The sequence below is a fragment of the Excalfactoria chinensis genome, chromosome 2 (genome assembly GCF_039878825.1).
Source record: "Excalfactoria chinensis isolate bCotChi1 chromosome 2, bCotChi1.hap2, whole genome shotgun sequence".
NCBI lineage: Eukaryota > Metazoa > Chordata > Aves > Galliformes > Phasianidae > Excalfactoria > Excalfactoria chinensis.
The window spans coordinates 20,196,892-20,216,858 of NC_092826.1; the positions used below are offsets into that span (position 1 = coordinate 20,196,892).

At 38.2% G+C, this 19,967-nt stretch overlaps 1 protein-coding gene across 1 annotated transcript in view; it reads left to right on the plus strand.

The window, feature by feature from the left end:
• Positions 1-19,967, plus strand: part of RGS22 (regulator of G protein signaling 22) — a 55,546-nt gene that overhangs the window by 26,490 nt on the left and 9,089 nt on the right. Inside the window, exons 15-21 of the mRNA XM_072327240.1 lie at positions 6,301-6,495; positions 9,740-9,832; positions 10,352-10,518; positions 13,478-13,640; positions 14,271-14,429; positions 16,211-16,270; positions 18,209-18,370. Of these exons, the coding sequence (XP_072183341.1) occupies positions 6,301-6,495; positions 9,740-9,832; positions 10,352-10,518; positions 13,478-13,640; positions 14,271-14,429; positions 16,211-16,270; positions 18,209-18,370 (999 nt within the window). The remainder of the gene's footprint in view (positions 1-6,300; positions 6,496-9,739; positions 9,833-10,351; positions 10,519-13,477; positions 13,641-14,270; positions 14,430-16,210; positions 16,271-18,208; positions 18,371-19,967) is intronic.

Sequence of the window (19,967 nt, forward strand, 5' to 3'; positions counted from 1 at the left end):
ACAGGATTACTTGATTTAAATGTTAAACACGCATAGTTGGATTTCTGGGCTCTGTTGTCTGTTCCCAGTTTTATCTTTTCTACTCAGTTTACCTAATCTCCCCTTTGCTACTCTGCGTTGTATTTGGAAACTGCCTGGTTAGTGTTAACATCTGTGATAACATTTTTTATGAATCATCTAATTGTGCTTTACCTTTCTTTCCATCTCCTGTGTGGGTTAGAATCGCAAGTCTCATAGACCAGGCTTCATATAATGACCTTAAGTCATGAAAATGGACTTTCAAATTGTCAGTCGTGTTTTACCTTTTCTGACTGTCAGGACGTAATTATACTCTTTACATAGTTTTCTTCCACATTCATAATTTGATCTTTAGACACTTATTTACTGCAGTAGAAACGATGCTTCCTATAAACAAGAATTCTTAATTGAATATGCACTTAAAGTCATGGAACGAAGTAAAAACAAACCAGTTCACTGCAGGCTGTAGGTGCTGATAGCTCTCACTGACTGCAGAATAGTTTGATACTGCCAGAGAAGGAGCCTGCAGCAGTGTGATGTTTTTAGAAGGATTCTAAGCAAATTTTAACATCATTTTGTGAAACTTCAGTCTGTTTTTCCTCTGTAAACCTTGTGTAGGAGTATACTCTATCTGCATATTTGAGTATATGCTGTAATAGAGCAAAACTACTTCAGATGTCATTGGAATAAGTATCTGTAGGGAGCAGTGGAGAATAATCTCATTGTATGGCTTATGTTAACTGAGCATCTTGAATTTGTCTTCTCTTCCTATTTCAAAGTCTCACTGGGGGAAGTGACAGAAATTTGTATATTTGTCTGAATTTTCACTTGAGTTAGTGTTAGTATGGAAACTCTAGGCTGAGGCTTGTACTCCCTCTTTCCTGTAATGAACTTGACAACCTGAAGTGCTACCTTGTTTATTTTTTTCCGCTCCAGTACAGCTTGAAGCTAAGTGCAACTAATGGTGTCTCTAAGGCAGACCATCCAGATGGCCCGAGCCTATGGCAAGGGGCCTCATTCACAACAGGAATGTAAACGTTCCTAGAGTCCTTCTCCAGAACTGTAACCAAAGAAAATGGACAAGCACATTGGACAGCACGGTCATATTGTCCCTGTCCTTATATATCTTCGTAACGGAGTCTCTGCTTGCTGCATGCTTAACTAGATGATCTTTTGGGAAGCCTGATACGGAATGTTACTCTGGGAAGTGTCAGGATGTGGGAGATTGGATGAATCCCATTTTCCATTAGAAAAATTATACTGCCCCAAATTTACTGTGGAATGTGTGGGCAAGTTAGTTTTCATATTCAGAGAGTTAGGTGCACAGCAGTGTCACTCTGCTAAAAGCATGGGAAATGTCTTTCTGTCCAGTTCGTCTTTTTCTTCCTTTTCTTCTTATGAGTCTATTTTCACCTGCTGCATCTAGACTGAATCCTGATTTTCCTGCATATTTTGTTGTTGTTGTTGGTTTTTTATTTCAGGAGAAATCTTAAGCTATGGCTCATATGTTTAAATTCTGTTTTTAATTAGTTTTAATTTTGCACTTGCTTCCACTCTTTTTGCAAAGGTTGCATGGCTGAAAATTAAGGAACGGGTCTCTTTTCTTTTTCTTATCTTATTTCCAGTGCTGGCCTGGTGGTGACAGCAGAACATCGTGCAATCTGTGTTACTAGGCAATTGCAAAGAACTACATGCACATAGCCATTAAAGTAAATAAACCGAAATATGCGAAACTGTTCCATTAGCATAACTAACAGCTGAAATGTAACATAACAAATCAACACATGTGCTGCAACATTTGGTATCATTCTCAAGCTTGCCTTTTAAGGCTGCACAAAAATTATTCTTGTTTTCATTGGAACACTATTAAGAGTCAAGCTGCATCCAATCTACAGGATCTGCTTATGGAAAAGATGCTTTCCCAAATTCTGTGCTCACCTTTGGCACAATAAGATAGTCATTCCAAACACTCCTAAGAGAATGTGAATCAAATTCTACGAACACATCATCATATATACTTTACTATTTATTACAGAAAGAGACATGCAGAGTATTCTGTGTATGTTCTGCCTGCTTCCTGTTAGGAACAAGAGCAAACCTGTATTACTGTGTGTCTGCTACTCATTGTTTCATTTGTTAGGTATTTTTATCTCAGCTTTATGATAGAGTAAGGAAACACATTCCACGGCGCATATTCATTCATTCAGGGGTGAGTGGAGGGGGGGAAGCTACAGTGAGGATGAAATGTGATGCAGAAGAATGGTGGGTACCAGTAATCATCTAGGAAAGTATGTGGCTATTCACTATAAAAATGCACATAGCAGTGTAAAATAAATCGGGAAAGAAAAACAATAAAGAAACAGATGTTGTAGTTTTTGACCAAAAAAAAAAAAAAAAAAAGAAGTAACTTAGAGATAGAAACTTTAATATTGTTATGGGAAATACAATATTTTAGCACTAGAATGAATTTAAATAAAGGGAGTTTTCATTACTGTGAAGTTTTAGTGTCAGAAACAGATTTATGTTGGTGGGAAGTGATGACGGGGGTTAAGGCAGTTTAACCATTCTATTTAAGACCAGTCAGTGCATTGTATATTTCCCTTCATGTGATTCTGTCAAACAGCTGCACAAGCCCCTCATTTAGATCAGAGAAATATCCACACCTTTGGGCAGCAATATGAAGCACTTGGACTTTAAATCTTTTCTGTGTTTCTTGTTTCACTCTAGTCATTGCCTACCAAAGCCTTCTCATCTGGAGTGAATTCACACCAAAACCCGAAGCCTGAACATTCCATAATTTGGAAATTAATAAATGATGCCAAAATCTTAATTTGAATTTCCGAAGCGTTTCATATCTTCAGATCTGTGCCATCATGAGTAATGTCGAGATGCAAACTTTGATCAAATTTCCAGATCAGGGTTTTGGGTTAGATCCATCACTTCTTCTAAAACACTCATAAGAAAATGTATAGCTGGCAGGTAGGAAAATTCTTTTTTGTTTCACAGAAGAAACAAAACATTGAGCGAATGAAGCATAATGTGCCCTTGATTTCACGTGCCTAAGATTCTTCTGTGAAATTTATAATCTTTAAGTTCACATATATGTATATATTTGTTGTTGATTCTTATTAGAACAGTGGCCAAAAACACTGTTTCACTGTTGCACTGTGACTGAGAAAACAAAAATATTCCCATGATGTAGGAATCAAAAAAGGCTATGAATATTAATTTTAAAAGGATACAGTGCTTTTTTCCCTCTCTTTTGTCTTGCTAATGTCATTGCTCAGTGTCGAAGGCTCTGAACACAGAACTTTTTACTCTTTCTGACATGTCCAAAACTCTTAGTAGCTGGTCTCCCTGTAGTCCTTGCATTGAAATCAGTGCAGGTCTACAGATGGGCCTGAAACCTCAGCAAGGGGCATAGGGTGAAAGATTCCCCTTGATTCCACTCTCATCTGCAAGTGTACACAGTCACTTAGTCACTTTGTCATGCTATGTGATCACTTGCTGGGTCAAATCCCATAGCAATGGGTTCCTACATGAAGATCAGTAGATGTCATCACACCAAATTATCAGACAGTGTAAATCTGCATCTTTGAAAAGGGAAGAAGCTGTCTTGGGTACCTGGGGATCTGGTTCTTTGAGTTCAGGGAAGAGATACAGCTACATTAACCTCCTCTGCATTTCTGCTTTACATGTAATACCACCTTTAACAATTGTTTATGGAAAAAAAAGTCTCTCTCTATTATGCTCTAGTTTTGCATATGAAATTAAACAGGGCAGACAGCAAAAGCAGTCCCTAATATGGAAAAATATTACAACAGCGTTTATGTGAGCAGATTATCAATTCCTTTTGCTCAAAGCCTCTTTAGAGAATCACAGAATGGTAAGAGTTGGAAAGGACCTCTGGAGATCATCCAGTCCAACCCAGTGCTACAGCAGGTTCCCTAGAATAGGTTGCTGAGGAAAACATGCAGATAGGTTTTGAATATCTCCAGAGAAGGAGACTCCACAGCCTCTTTGGGCAGCCTGTTCCAGTGCTGTCACTCTCAATGTAAAGTTCTTTCTCATGTTTGTGTGGAACTTACTGTGTTTTTGTACATTAGATACACTGTCCTATTGCTGGGCCCCATCCACTTGACTCTCACGCTTTAGATATCTATAAGCATTGATGGGACCCTGTCTCAGCCTTCCTCTCTACAGGCTGAATGGCCCCAGGGCACTCAGTATTTCCTCATAAGGGAGGCGCTCCATGTCCCTTATCATTATTATGGCCTTGGAGGATTTCTTACCCTTTAGGCTGATATTTGTTTGGTCAGTTCTAAAGAATAATAGTAAATATATTTAAGTTAAGCCATTTCATACAAAATCATGTGGGTAAGAAGAGCTCCGTCCATTAAGCTGTATTCCTTTCCTATCTGTGATACTTTACTAAGAATGACTAACCATTTTAGGAAGGAGGTTAAATGTGCGCTAAAGTGTTAAGGACCTATTTCAGTTCCTTTCACCAATTTACAGGTCCCTTGTGTGGACCAATGAAGTCATGACAGGTGGACCAGTGAAGCCCCAGTGACTTTCTTTAAAAAGTCTACTTCTAAAGATATCACATTTTAAAATCATCGGACTGTTCCTTTTTAATTTGTCTGATTTATGCGTTAAATGTTTCAGAACAGACTCGGACATGATGTAACTGAAACGTTTTAGTTTTAGGGTTCTTCAAAATGACTTGCAAGGTTTGAAAACACCATGAATCTAATTCATATTGCATCTGTTACATTTCAATTAATTTTGAGATTTGCTGAGAAGAGCTTAGGCTACGATAAATGTGGTCTATATATTATGCGGCTAACACTATACTTGGCAATGTCTCTGTTCTTTGGCCTTAGCCTTACACTTGCAAGCCTCTATTGCACTGATGAAGTTGTCCATAATTGCTTTGTTTTTAGCGATTACATCTACACAGATAGAGGGTGGAATCCTGCAGATGCAGTGAATATACTGTTATAACAAGTTCTAATTGGAGTATGTCAGCCATTGTGTCTCAGTATTCCTCAATGGCCTCGTACCACGAGAGGCTAGAGGGTATGTTTCAGATTGTTAAGGTACAAAATAATGGAGCTGTAGTTTGATGATACTGCTTTTATTTGAATAGAGGAGTTTAATAAATCAGAAGTTGATGTTAAAAGATAAGTCATTATTTAATGTACTCAAATATCCAGTCACTGTGCTAAAAATCTAAACAAAACGGTGCTTTAGTTCTGCTTGAAAACAGAATAGATGTAGTATTTTCTTCTTTATACTGCTTTCCTCATAAGTCTTTGGCCATGTGAAGAAGAGAAAAAAAACAAACCTGTATGAATTTTATTATGGGAGTATCTCTTTCTGCTTGGTCTCCTACCTGGAGTCAGAGTCATGATGTTTTAGAAAGATATGCTGGAATATATTATTTCAAGGTATTACTGCAAGAAAATGTTTTTATCTGGCTTTCAAAGCAATTTATGAAACATTTAAAAGGAAATAAGAATGTGATTTAGTCATCTATTTGAAATAAGAAGCCAAGAAGCCTTTGGGAGAAAAAAATGGCTCTGTGCTTCAAGAAGATGAAGTTAGGGAAAAGGAAATGTTTTCCAGGTTTAGCTTTTCTCTGCTTTTACACATTGAATGGCAAATTCCGTGTTTCATAAAAACACCTGTTTTAAAAGCACCTGTTATAATCCTTACTTTGGTAATGATTTAGGCGCCAGTTCAGCACTGGTATCTCCTGATACAGATTCTGTATCACAAAGGAGCCCGAGGAATGTCAGAGAAATGTGCAAGAGGACATCAGCACATAATGAAATCTTATCACTCTTCTCTCAACCCTAAAATTATGATTTCCCATCTATTCCTAGTAAAAACAGACGAAGAAATTCTCTTTCACAAAGTGGCCCAGCACATATTTTACAGAACTCAGTGCACTCAGTTTTAGTATTATAGTGGAAAAAAACTTTATACTTCATGAAGATATGCTGTTGCTGTAATTATTGTGGATATCTGGATCTAGCTAAGAATCAGTCAAACATCTCCAAAATTACAGGTTTGAGTGACAATGACAGGGAGGCCAGTTATGGAATAACTGAATGTTGGACAAAATAATAGCACAGGTAAAATATAATACAGGAGGAGTATAATCAGGTGCATGTTCAGAATATACAACAGGGAGCAGGGGACACATATGCATTAAGACTGTGATCATTGGAATAGAAGATGTCTAAGAAACAGATTTCTTCTGTTTCTTTGTAGTTCCTGTATGCAACATACATTGCCCCATCTGCCAGTATGGATATTGGCCTTCATCAGAGTAAGAAAAACATGATTTATCAGAAAATGGACCCGGCTTTTGAGGATCTTTTTGACACAGCAGAAGAACATATCCTCCTTCTTCTACAAGAACCATGGATGAAGATGGTGGAAGCAGACAAGTGCACTTATGGAAAGGTAACTGACTTGTATGGCACTGTGAAGAATTTTTATGTAACAGAAGAAAATCCTAAGAGTCTTCATAGATACCCCTTTCTTAGTCCTGCATACTGACCTGTTGCATTCCTGACTTTAAAGTCAGGAAAAGTGAAGTATTACGGGATGTTTCAGTCACTTACTCCTTTCCACATGGAGTAGGCTGAGCTTCCTGTGAAGCTTCTAGATCTACTTAGGTGGTGGCCAGTACTGATGTTTAAGAATGGCATGTAAGAACAAAAAAACCATACAGCATTATGACCAGCTTCAGCACTTGGCAATCTAGGAGGCACATAGAGCAGAAGCCTTGTCTATCTTTTTTTGTGTTTAATAGTCTTTGATGAGCCTTTTGCCCCATGACTTCACATAAATGTGTCTTGTGTCCATAAATCTTCAGCCTCACTGTAGCAATAGATTCAATCATGCAATAGAAGAAAAAATGCTCATTTTGGTTTGTTTTCGCTCTTCCCTGCCTCCTACTCCCACCCCCCAGTAATTTCAACTGATTCCCCAGTTCTGTAAGTCCTAAGGAAAAGTGAACAACTGTTACCTTGTCAAATTCTCTGTGCTGTTAATGCTTTTACATGTCTGTCATATCCCACTTCAATTACACCTTGGTGAAACTCAACAATCTGTGACTATTCAAAATCTTCTTTTAGAGAAGTTGTTTCATACTTTTCTTATGCTTCTATATTCCATCTATATCTGTTACTTTATATTATTTTTGTGAGATACAAGCAAGATCTAGATGCCCTAAGGAGTATCAAGTGGCAGAATGATGTTTTCTGTTTTGCTCTTTGTTCCTTTTCTAATTGTTTCTATCATTCTAATTGCCTTTTGACTCCTAGTGAACTCTGAGTGCTTGTGCAAAATGTAAGCTAATAGCAATCTGTAATGATTCCAAGATCTCCTTACCAAGTAACAGCAGCTAATGGAAAGCCCTAATTTGGAGATAATTTGAATGACTTAATGTTTATTGTCATCAAATTCAGCTTCTCCTTATCACGCAGATGCTAAATATCCTGAAATCCCGTAGCTCTTCACAGTCAATTTCATTTTCTGTTCTGTGGTATTATTACGCGAATATTGTTGTCTTCTCACTCACCTCCCTTTCCAGATAATTTCTGAATACATTTAAAACAACAACCTCAGCACAGATCCCTATGAGACTGAATATGAACCACACCCCATTATGAAAGCCATGTATTTCTTTATTTTTTATTTTCTACCTTCAAATTAATTCACAAAAGGACCATTTTATCTCATCCTGTGATAACTTAATTCCCCTAAGAAACATAAAATAGTTCGAATGTATTTCAGCTAAAATTGCTAATGACCTGCAGAATGCTATGTAATCAATTGGTGCTTTCATTAATTTGAAATTTTGTTTACTTTCCATCAGATTATTATTAAATTGTACTTCTTTTATAAACGTATAGTTATGTATGTAATACCATTACTAGTTGTCTAGTATCTAGAGCCAGTTCCTCACCGAGACATGGCATCAACTTATCTGAGTATGATGATATACCATGTGTGTACAGAAAGGACTCTGCTTCTGAGAACACTCTGAATACAGCATTTTCACTACTTCTAATGATGGAAGAATTTCTCCAAAGTAGTAACTGAAAACTCTTAGTTTATGTTAATTTAATGCATATGTCAGGTGTTCTTGAGTTAACTCAGGGAGAATCTCTTGTCCTTTTGATTTAGGTGATGTTCTGCTTTGCAAGTGTTCAGTTATGTGCAAACTTCTTAGTAAATACCCTAATAGCACAAACATCTTAAGCAGAGCACGGCAAAATAGAACCAAATCCTTCTGAGTGCGTTTGTGAAGAGTTATTGTACACGGACATAAAACGACCTGTTCTAGGAGGCACTAGAGTCTCTTTGTACTAGGCGCAGGCTGATGCATTAGGCACACTCCCGAACACAAAGAAAAGGTCTGCTTTGTATTTTGTTCAGTCCCTGGCTCTACTCTCCTCCTTTGTTCTCCCAGACAGCAGGAGATATTTGGCCCATAATGAAACAAGATATTTTATCAAGAATTAGGTGAGTTCAAAATTGTTTATTTGCAACATGGTTAGTATGTATCTACGTTTTTATCTTATATTAAAAAACAAAACAAAACAAAACAAAAAAAAAAAACAACAGGAAAAAAGAGTTCTTTTTTATTATTGACTCTCACACTGCCTCTATCTGTTCTCTGTTTAAAGTTCGTGAAAAATGTTCCGAATTATTTTCCTATTTGCTTTCAAACTACCTTTCTTTTAAGGAAAAGAATAACCAAAAGCACTTTAGAACAGTGGAATAGAGTTACACGGAGCCTGAAGGTATTTAGGTAATGTGGTGGTATACCCTAGCGTGGTATTCCCATTTAGATAAAAGTGTAATGAATAATAATATAAAAACTTTTATCTCTCTTACACATAAATTCTTGTATAATAAGACCACAGCTTTTAAATCTTTGTGATGGGAATGCTAATCAATTTAACTCGTTGCCTAAATTTTACTAAGTGTCCTAAAATTGCACTTGAGTGGTTTAGTGAGCAGAGAGGGTCACCAAACTATTCTTTGCACTGTTACTGGTTGTTTGCACATAACGTGGAGAACTACTGTAGTTATACGTACAATGCTTCTAGTTAATTTGAACAAATGCCAACACTTAATGTGTTCCAATCATGCACAATTTGTTGTTTTAAGGCAGTAGCCATTATCAAAATGAAGAGACTGAAACTCTGAAAGCTTTCACCTTAATTGTTTAGATATTATCGTAAGATGTCATCTTTGTCTCTAACTTCCACTTCTGGAAACATGTGAGACTCATCTTTTTGTCATTTACCACTGAGAGTGATTGTTTTAAAGCCTGTCTTTCTGCTTCTCAGTGACACTCTGAAATGCAGTTTACTAGTAGAGGCAATCAGGTAAGTCTGGCTTGCTTTACACAGGACAATTCAGCATGTCTTTTAATTTGAAGTTCTTATCTTAAAGATAAAACTGGGTTATTTTGTAGCATTCTGTAGTAATCTGCTTAGATCTGAAAATTTTGTCCCACCATATCTTTTGTTTGTCACAAGGATGTGACTCCTAGGCTCTCCTAAACATTTGTCTCCTTATTGGCAAACATATTCTTTTCTATCCACTGTCACTGGCAAGTTGCCTGTCCGGTTCTCCATCTTTCTATAATGTGTACTGTAGGGATGACATAAGATATTATTTTTATTAGGTGGAGTTGGTGGAAGAAACTCGACAGCTGGACTCTGTGTACTTTAGAAAACTCCAGGCTTTGCATCAAGAAAGTGTTTCCAAGAAGAATGAGGTAAGACAAGTACCTACTAACAAAAACAAACTCATTTTCTATCACAGAGGGTTAACACTTGAAGTATCAGCAATGAAATATTGCCTACATGCCAGTTTGGAAAAGCAGTAGTCTGATTTTTGCCATCCGTGTACTGGGAAATGAATGATAGCCACTGTGTTAACTACAAATTCACTTCATCTGTTAGTTCCAACAATATCACGCTATCGTATGATTGGACTCAATGGGACATTCTCCACTGGTGGAGTATATTTTGGGCCCTTGAGCTTGAATACGTCGAGTTCAAGTAAATTACAGATATGTATTAGTTTATTTGATTATGGAACCTGCACACACTAATATGTTTAAAGCAAACATAAGAATAAAGCTGCTTAGGAGCTGGAGGCTTAACTCAATTTATTTTCTTAGTGATCTTGAAGCTGTTCTATGGAGATAGAAATTCCCTAATGCAGGATTATTAGACTGGGCAAAATATACATGAAAAAGTAGTTATGTAAGTGAAATAATTTCTTTCCTCAGAGAACTGTTGCTGACACTGGTCTGCCATCCTTCCCTGACGTTCTTAAAGAAGCTCAGAATTTGCATCAAGACTCCAAAACACTGGCAGGTTCTAATTTGTATGACCTGTTCCTCAACAAACAGAAGTTAGAACAGTTCTGGGTTTTTCTTAATGAGCATTCTGCTGGGTATGTTTCTGCATTATATAATTAATTTACTTGTTTGTAAGTCCAGAAGAAATCTTTGTTAAGGATCTTGACTATCTAAATATTCAAGGATTTCAATTTCTTTTTTCTTTTTTTTTTTTAATGTTTGCATATTTGTGAAATACACATGCACACTGTCTGACAACTGAATTGTCTTAACTTCTTTGGAGGTAAAAATCCTTCTATCATTGCACGTTTGCAGTCTGGTTTTACTTTCAGTTTATGCTCTGGCAAAATCCTGAGTACAGCAATTAGCCAATAATGAGTAAAAACTGATCTTTTCTTTTTTGTATAGATTCAATTTAGCACATTTACAAAATAAGGCAGAATGTTACAAAAATATACAAGTAGATCGTGACCGTGTCATTCTCATTGTGTGAAAGCAACTGCAATTTTGTGTTTGCACTGATCCAAACAGAATTAAGTACCAGCTCCTGGTAGATACTGTTTATGGAAAGCTTTTGAAAAATTACCTGCTTGTTTAAAAATGAATATCTGAACAGAAGTTCTATCAGAATTATATGTGAGTCTGCTACTTTTTGTTTGTTTTTCACCAAGCCTCTTTAATTTCTATTCTGCTTTAGGAGGAGTCAGATGTACTCCTTAATTGCTAGCAAGTCCCTTAATTTTCACTTCCCACTAGCTGATGCATTGCAATTTGTCTATTACTTACAGATAAGTACTATTGTGATTTTAAATTGGTATTGGCCATCTTTTTTGACAGTATACAGAGTTGTTCGTCTAACACAGGATTCCTCCGGCCAAGACACAGTCTCACCACTTTTGTGCATCATCAGGGGTTCCTTCTGTAGTCAGAGAGACAAATACACATTTATGGAGACATTTTTTCTAATTCTAAAGGGGACATCTAAAATTAATAGCTCCCAAATGAAGTTATTTTTCTTCACTGACTACAACAAACTCAGATAGATAGAAATTTTCATAGTGTAGGTGTGCATGTTCAATTAAGCATAGTGCCACTCTTTTTCTAAATTAGTTGTCTAGATCAGCAGCTTTCAGTCATTTTTGATCGTGCACTAACAGCAGTAAAAAAACATTGAGTATGCATACTCAATATACGCATATTTATCTTTTCATGAGTTATATGCACTTACTACTGACATTCTGATTTTTCATTTTGCCCTGCCTCATGTGCCTCATGATGTGCAACTCCATTTTGGAGACGATGAGTATAGACTTTCTCTCTAGCTGGGGAGATGGTAGCAATCACCACTGAAATGGCTACAGTGGTGTCCTTGATGTACATGCTGAGTCACCTCAGGGAGCTCCTGTCTCTATTGATCACGGACAATTGTTAAAGGATAGAGCCAGAGAAATATTTAGTTTATGTAGAAATTGTCTTTTGTAAAAATTCCTAAAGGAGAAAAATATGAAAGGGTCTCAGAACGCAGTGTTTCAGAGATAGCCCTAGACCTACCAACTTAACTCTGTCATGGCTCAATTGTAAGTGAAGTTTTGGAAAGAACAGATTGGTTACTGAGCACATGAGCACAAATTCTGGTAAGAAACGAAATCATATTCCTCCAATTAATATTAATTAAACATACAGGATTCATTCGTGCAATTGCAGGCTAATTTGTCTCACTTTGTCTTCATGGCTTATTATTTGTTAGTTTTGCCAGAGCAACTGACTATGCAAATACTCCTGATCTGTTGGGTGCATAGTAGAGCATGCTTAGATAAGCCATCATTGTAAGCAGTTTAAGCTAATGTGCTTTAAGAGGATATATTTTGTTTTTTTGGTGAGATGGACATTTTTGGTCAGTTGGCATGGGTAGGTGACAAGCAATAATTTCATAAACCACAGCAACTTGGATCAGCCTTTGGGTGAACTTATTTCCCTTCTGACAAACTAACAGATGAAAGAATATCAATCTTGATAAAACCTATAAGCCTGGAAGGGTATCAAAAGACTTCTGAAAAGGAGATATCTGTTCTTAAATCATTTGGATGCTTTTGAAAGTTTTACTCAAAGAGTAATGCTTCAAAAAGCCAGCTAATAAACAAATGGAAAAGTGAAACAGATTTGTCTGAATTTAATGTTTCGCATTTCCTGCTGCAAATATAATGAATGTCCTCATTGAAATGCTCACCAAGCTTTGGATAGAAGATACTGTCAGAAAGCAGTCATATGAATTAACCTGGAACTGTTGATACGTTAGTTTTCCTGTCCTCTAGTTTAAAGAATAAAACCAATACGTATTTCATTAAAACAAACTCAAATAGACAGTATACACTCAAATGATTATGAACAATACAAAGACCAAGAATTGCATATGGAGGTTGTCACTTATAAGTGATTAAATAAGGAGCAAAGTTGGTAATTTATGAAAAGGCAGCTCACAAAAAGCCCTAGAAAAGAAATTTACCATAAATTGCTTTTGTCTGCTTGATTTATGGACTGACTCACAAGCTCCAGCACTCACATGGTGTAGGAAGGGAAATGAATCCTGGGCAGCCATTCCTAGTTGTCATCCCTGCTCCTCTGCCACAAAGCGCTATGAAGAGGCAGAATGGGGATGCCAACTCATCTCCTGGTGGCTCACAGTCTGCAGTATCCATTCAGATATTCATGTGTTTCTTTTTGCCTTCACTTCATGAGATCTGCTCTGTGTTTCTAGTTCACAGTCCCTGCTGGATTCAGCAGCATCAAACTAAGGAGCTTGCTCCTTTCTGCTGTGCTTCAAAAGGACCCTATATGAGATCCCCAAGATGTGTTTTGATCTGTCTGTTCAGCATGTGCTTTGGTCTCACCAGATGATACAACCAAAGAAAGAAATGACATAAAATTTCAGTCCAATGTAACCTGGTATTTAGGACTTAGCACTCTGGTGGTTTGTGGTTGAACTAATAACTCTCTAGAATGCTGATGAAATTAACTCTATATTGAAATAAACATTCTGTTTAAATTTGTTTGTAGAATGGATCTCATGTGCTGGCTAGATATTGAACAGTTCAAAAGGATGCCTCACAAGGATCAAGAAAAAAGGGAGGAAAAATCCAAGGAAATTAAAAACAAGTACCTGAACAAAAAATATTTCTTTGGACCCAACAGCCCAGCTTCCAGAGAGCAACAAGAACAGGTATCAGTTACATAACTGTTCATTTAGAGCACTAATTGGTGGGGCTGAGATTAGAGTCTGTAATCAGCATTACTTTTGCTTTTCCCCAAGCTATCTCCTCAAATATTATCTTCATTTTTGGCTCGTACTTTGTGTTTTTGGAACAGAACTAGTCTGGTTCTGTTGTGCTTATAGAGGTTCCTTGCTTCCTGCTCAGACTTGTCCTTCCAGATTCTTATAGAACATCTCTCTTTAAATCCCCATTTGAAACCACAGCCAGGGCACACGCAACACAGCTCAAAAGAAAGTGTTAAAATGGCTTTCAGACAGAGTGGCTTGTTCCAGCTTTCTATTTTGGTATGTCAGTAAAGTCACAGATGGTAAGTCTGAGCTGTGGTACTCCGAAATATCTTGATAGTTATGAAATTTACTTGGTCAAGATGGGGTACTTTTTGCCAGAGTCTGTGTTCTATTATAGGTAGGGACAAATATAATCTGTTCCCTTTTATGAAAAGTACATGTGAGCCTTGGGTAAGCATGCTTTGCTTACAGTTAAGCTCATGCTTTGCTAAATCAAGGATGTAGAGAGACAAAGGACTTTTGGTATACACAAAAGTTTATGTCATATGTTATTGTATTTGGATTGCTTAGCTAATGCATTCAGGTGGAGGATGGGGACAAATCCTTCACGATCGGCTTCCTCCAGCGGTTCTGCTTGAAATTCAGCACTGGGTCCAGAAGAGATTAGAAGAACAATGGCTGCCATTGTTCCTGGAAGATGAACAACAAGGGGCAGAAGGACAAGCAAAGGTAATTTTGCAACACATGCAGGCATTGTTGTTTTGTTTGGCTCATAATTTGCCATTGGGATTAAAAGGTTCAGAGGAAAAGCAGCCTATAATTCACATTCAGATCACACTGAAAAAAAACACCTAACGTGTACAGGTGGAAGTATTTCATCTGATAATTGTGAGGGTGGTTCCTCTGAAGGCTTAGTCTGGTTCACATCAGTTAGACCCTAAACCTGAAGAAGCTGGTGTTGGCTCTGCCACCAGCTAGACTGCTGGGGGGGAATGCTCATCTTTGCTGCAGTGTTGCTCCCTGCATAAGCCTTTTGGCCCAAGCCATACACTTGCACATGGAAGAAATGCTACTTTGTGAAGGATTTACCCAAGAGGACAACAAAACAAACAAAGGAGTGGGCTTCCCATGCTGTATGCTCTCTCTCATACACTGTCTGTATTTTCTCATCTGGAGTTGCAGTACCTGTAGAAATTACTCCAGATTTTGTGAAATTCTGCTGAATCGAGGAGGTTAACTACTATAAGACTTGCTTCCCATTGGTTACTTTAAAAAGTTGCCATAAAACAAGGAATGAGGAACCTTTCACTACTGGCTCATTAGAAAGAGTGTGGAATGGGCAGAGCTAACATCTGGCTTTTATGGCTGGGATCTGTGCAGGAATATCATCCCGCAGGTGACAGTTTCAAAAAGACTTGTTTCCTCTGCGCTGCCACAAAAGCTCTGAAAAGTGAATGTCAGGGCAGAAGGAAACTTGACGGTTCCACCACGTGGACACATGCACACACTGCACTGATTCATAAAACCCACCATCATCTTCATATCAAGAGGTTTATTAGAAGTGTTGTCAGAACTACACTGGATCCTTTTTAATTGATCCAGAGCACTAAGCAATTGGGAAATAGAGGTTCTCATAAGACAAACAGTACTTTTTTTAATGATTCCATTAAAGCAAAATTTCCTAACCTTCTTCCCTTTTAATCTGAATTCTGCTTCTCTGATGAGCCTTGGCACAAGACCATGGGATAAGGCTAAGCTGCTTGCCATCCTGGAAGCTTGTTCATGCCTCTTCTTGCACCTGCTGCACTGTATTGGCAGGGAGAGTAGCCCCTGCCATTTGGAAAATGCTGAATTAAACTCTAATAAACAGTTTACAGGAAATACATAATTTTAATCTGCTTTTAGTCTGTCCCTAACTCCGTTTATGTCTCACTGCTCCTTTCTCTTTCTTACTGCAAATTCAGAGGATGAAAAGGTCCTTTGAAGAATGTATTTTAGAAGAAATGAAACCAGATGACATTCTCCACTTGGCTTCATATTTCACAGTGACCAAACACTGTGGGCATGCTATGTAGTCCTTATTCAGGAAATCTGCCCTTGATTTGAGGTGTATTTTTTTGCTGCAAAGAAGCTGCAGGATCAAGTCTCTATTTCTGATAGACAGTCTGTCCAAAAGAGCAAAAACATTTCATTTACGAAACACTCTAATATTAGAACCTGAAATACAACATGAGTGGTTCCCCAGTACATTATGGCTAAGATAAACCAGTGGAAGAGCACAATTTATCTGCTGTTGCCTCTTCTTAATGCGTCAGTCTTAATGAACGTATGCTTTTTTATAGTTTAACAGAGGATGGTGCTCTTGCTGTGGGTCTGCAGTAACTTTCAAGCATTAAGAGCCAAATGAAGACGTTTCAACTATTCTTCCACTGCAGTTTCAATCACCAGAGGGCTGATCATCAAACAAGACGATTTAAAAAATGAAATGACAATCTTTTGTTCAACCATAGGTAAGCGACAAAACCGAAGATCTCCTAAGACAAAAACAGAAGACAGCAAGGATGTGGAAGGCAAGTTAAGTTTATTATGTCTCTTGTGTCTGCAGTTTCACTGTCTTTTCTGTTTGGACCTTGCACATGATTGTATTGGCTACAGGAGGGTAATTACTCACATTAATGATGAATTTAGCTCCCTGCTGGACACTCATGGTAAATTTTGCTCCCTTCCTGTCTGGAGAGGTCATACTTGGAAAAAAAAAGTCCCTTGTTCTGCACCGTAGATCACTCTTAACTGTCCTTATACTGGTATTGTACCTTTAATTCACATTTATCTGTATTTTGCATGCAGTGGACTTATTGGGACAAGCTGTTCATTCCAGCATCTGGTAGTTTATTTATTATTGCGAGTGGATTACGTGCAGACACAAAAGGGAATGTGAAGTATGCAGTGGAGTGGGCAGGTTTAATCATATCTCACAGTATCTGTTTCATTTAGAATTGTATTTTAATCTTAAAGCACTGAGATAATATCAATTTTAAACATCTTAAACCTTTGTAATAATACATTTCATCAGATGTTTGCCAGTGTTTTCTCTTGAAGAGCAGTGAACTCTTGGTGATTGCCAACATACAAGTTGCGTACATTTATTCAGTTGAACTTTTATTGTGTGTTGAAATCAAACTGGAGACCCGGTCACCAATTATCCATGCAAACCATTAGCTCAGAAGAGATCCAAAGTGCATGTGGGTTCTGTTAACTAAGTTTTCTTTTTGTCTATTTGTCAGGAAGATAGTTATTTTCTGTATTCTGCTTTACCCAAAAGCTAAGCAGTACTAATGTAAGTGTAGAACTGAGAGCAGCGTTATGTTCTTCCTGTTATGAAAATGCCCCAAAAATGATTTCTCCCAAAACCTGTCTAATCCTGGTCACAATGGATGGCACATGTGTGGAGATGTGGAGGACACCTGAGGAGATGCCATCTGACAAACTGAGCTGACCTTATTTTAAACAAGGAACCCTTTGGGCAATCACCACACATCCTCCTGCAGGGGCAGGTGCCCATCCCTGGTGCCTCTGCAGCAGAATGTGGAGCATAACCCTTGATTTTAAGTATAAATGTAGAATGACTTTCAGCTTAGAATCGGGTTAGGTTTCTGGGACCGTTTACAACTAAAAATGTTTTTTTTTTCCCATTCAGACCATTGAACACCACTCCATCCCTCCAGGACTTTGAGAGTTTTGTCCCGCTGTTAGAAGATAGATAGTTTTCATTCATCCATCTGATAGCAGAGGGTGACTGCGTGGCTTGCTCCTCAGTGACAGCACAAGAACTGTTTGTTCAGGAAGGCAGGCCAGCCTGGACTTCATTTCAAACAAAATGTCCCTGCATAGGCCATCTTTCTTTCTCCACCCCTTCCTGGCTGCCTACTTGCTCTCTGCTTTGCAGCAAGAGGGTTTCCAAAATGTCTCGATGACTTTAAATTCTATTTTACCATTGGTAGCTTTATTCCACAGAGAGCAAAATCTCCAGCTTCTGTTGGTGATCATGGCAACGCTTTTCAAAACTCATTTTGTTAGTGAGATCCCTGTCAGAAGCATTTAGCAACTTCTAGCTATGTGGTTTGTCTGTTCCCTTTTCTTTGTTGTTTGTTTGCACAAAACTCAAACTGTTCTCTAGAAAAGTAGCCTGTTGCCATAATCAATAACAATAGCTGTTTCCATACTTTATAGTATGTAGTCATATGGTCTAAATCATTGTCAGTCATTTCCTCTCCCATCACGTTTTCCAAAAAATGTTGCCCAAACCAAACTGGAAAAAAAAGAAAAGAAACGAAAAGAAAGAAACGAAACCTTGCCAGATTCTATTGTATCCATGTCATAAGCTCATAAACTACTGAAAGTTAGGGTCAGCGCAAAGATAAGAATCAGACAGTTTAAGCTAACTAATGCCTTTGTTATTGCTTTTTGAAACAAACTTTATTTGGTGCATTTATTTCTTCTCTTGACAGCATGTGGACAACAAGAGGGTTTCTTCATCCAGTGAAATAATTGCTTTCCGCAAAGCGCTGTTGGATCCAGTGACAGCAAATCAGTTTCAGCGCTTTGTGTCACTGAAAGGAGACCTACTGGAGAATGGAGTGCTCTTTTGGCAAGAGGTACAGAAGTATAAGGTACGGTAGTAAAGCGGCACAAGGGGAATACCATTCACTCTGTAAGCAAATGTCATCTGTTACTGCAAATTAGCAAAACTGTAACGAGAATATCTCTAAGTATTTTCTTGTTCATAGGAAAGCCTCATTCACTGCTTAGCTGGTTTTGTTGCCTCAGAGTAATTGTTTTTTAATGACTCGAATATATTTTGCCTGTGTTTCTTTTACTTGTTTAAACTCTAACGTTCTCTTGGATCCCTAAGGGATACTATTAACCAGCTAATGCCCTGATTCTGGTATACATCTTCTGAGAACCAGAAAATATGAAAGCATTAAAATGTTCACTCTGTCTTTAGAGATGAATACTGTTAAACAGAGAGATTATTGCTGAGTTTGGTAGTTCCTTAACAACCAGAGAGAAATTTTAAATGCAAGCAAGTGTACAGCTGTAAAGATAGTATAAACCCCCAAACTTGCATGTAAAATGCAGCCACCAGCTGCCTTGCCCTCCACACAGTGCAGTTGCAACTGACTGCAGCTGAGGAGGTGGCTGAGGTCAGCAGTGATTTCTTCTCTCCCATATATATACATGCCTCCTTGTGCAATTGTGGCAGTGTGAGGCAACGCACCATCAGAATCTTCTGGAGTGAAACTTTAAATTACACAGCAGCCTCTCAGTAGCACCCTGGACTGAATTCAAGTACACTGTGGATCTTTCCCTTGTTCCTCTTTTCTTTTACCTTTGGGACAATGCAAAGCCTCTCCTGGGCTCCTAAACAGGGTGGTCTGGGAGCATGAGGTTAGCTAACATGCTCAGAAATTAGGAGGTAAACACGGGTGATGCTGCAGTAGCACTTGAGAATCTTGCTGCAGGCACATGCTGCATTTTCACTGGTTAGCTCTGGCATTTGAATTTGAGCTCTACTTTAGAAGCCAAAGCTCCTCTGCTTCCAGAGGGCAATTGTCCTGTACTCACAAAGGCTCTGACCTCTGTAGGCTAAAATGCTCTCTGGAGGTGCTGCTATCTCTCTCTTGGTTACCGGGAGACTAGTTTAGACTAGGAGCTTGGCATTAAGGCACCTGAAGGTAGATGACATTAATTCTTCTTAGAATGTCCCATGTTTTTTCAGATTTGTTCCCCTTCATTCCTATACTGTGGAGAACACAAACTTGCAGCAAATGTGGAATGTAGTTTAAACTGGTGGGTTTTTATTGTGGTTTTTTTTTTTTTTTTTTTTTTTTTTTGGTGGATCTACTTCCTGAAGAAAGCCTTCATTGTTTTCTTCCCCCTCCCCTCTCCTCCTCTTTTGTTAATTTTATTTGTCTTCTTATCAAGAACAAAGTACAATCTGACCATACTTCTACACGCATGCGATTTGTCACGGTTGGCAGTTGATGCTCTTTATAGAAACAAAGGGCTGGAGTAGTAGGAGTGTTGTGGGTCAGGCTGAACTGGAGGAATATTGCCAAAGATGTGGGCAGTGCTCTGCATAGTGCATGCTTGTGTTGTCTGAGCCCTATCATGCCATCAGTTTAGACAGAACTCCCTTGGGGAGCCGCTGTCTGCATTACTCCTTGTAACCCACTCGGGCTGGCGGCAAATCTTGGGACAAACAAA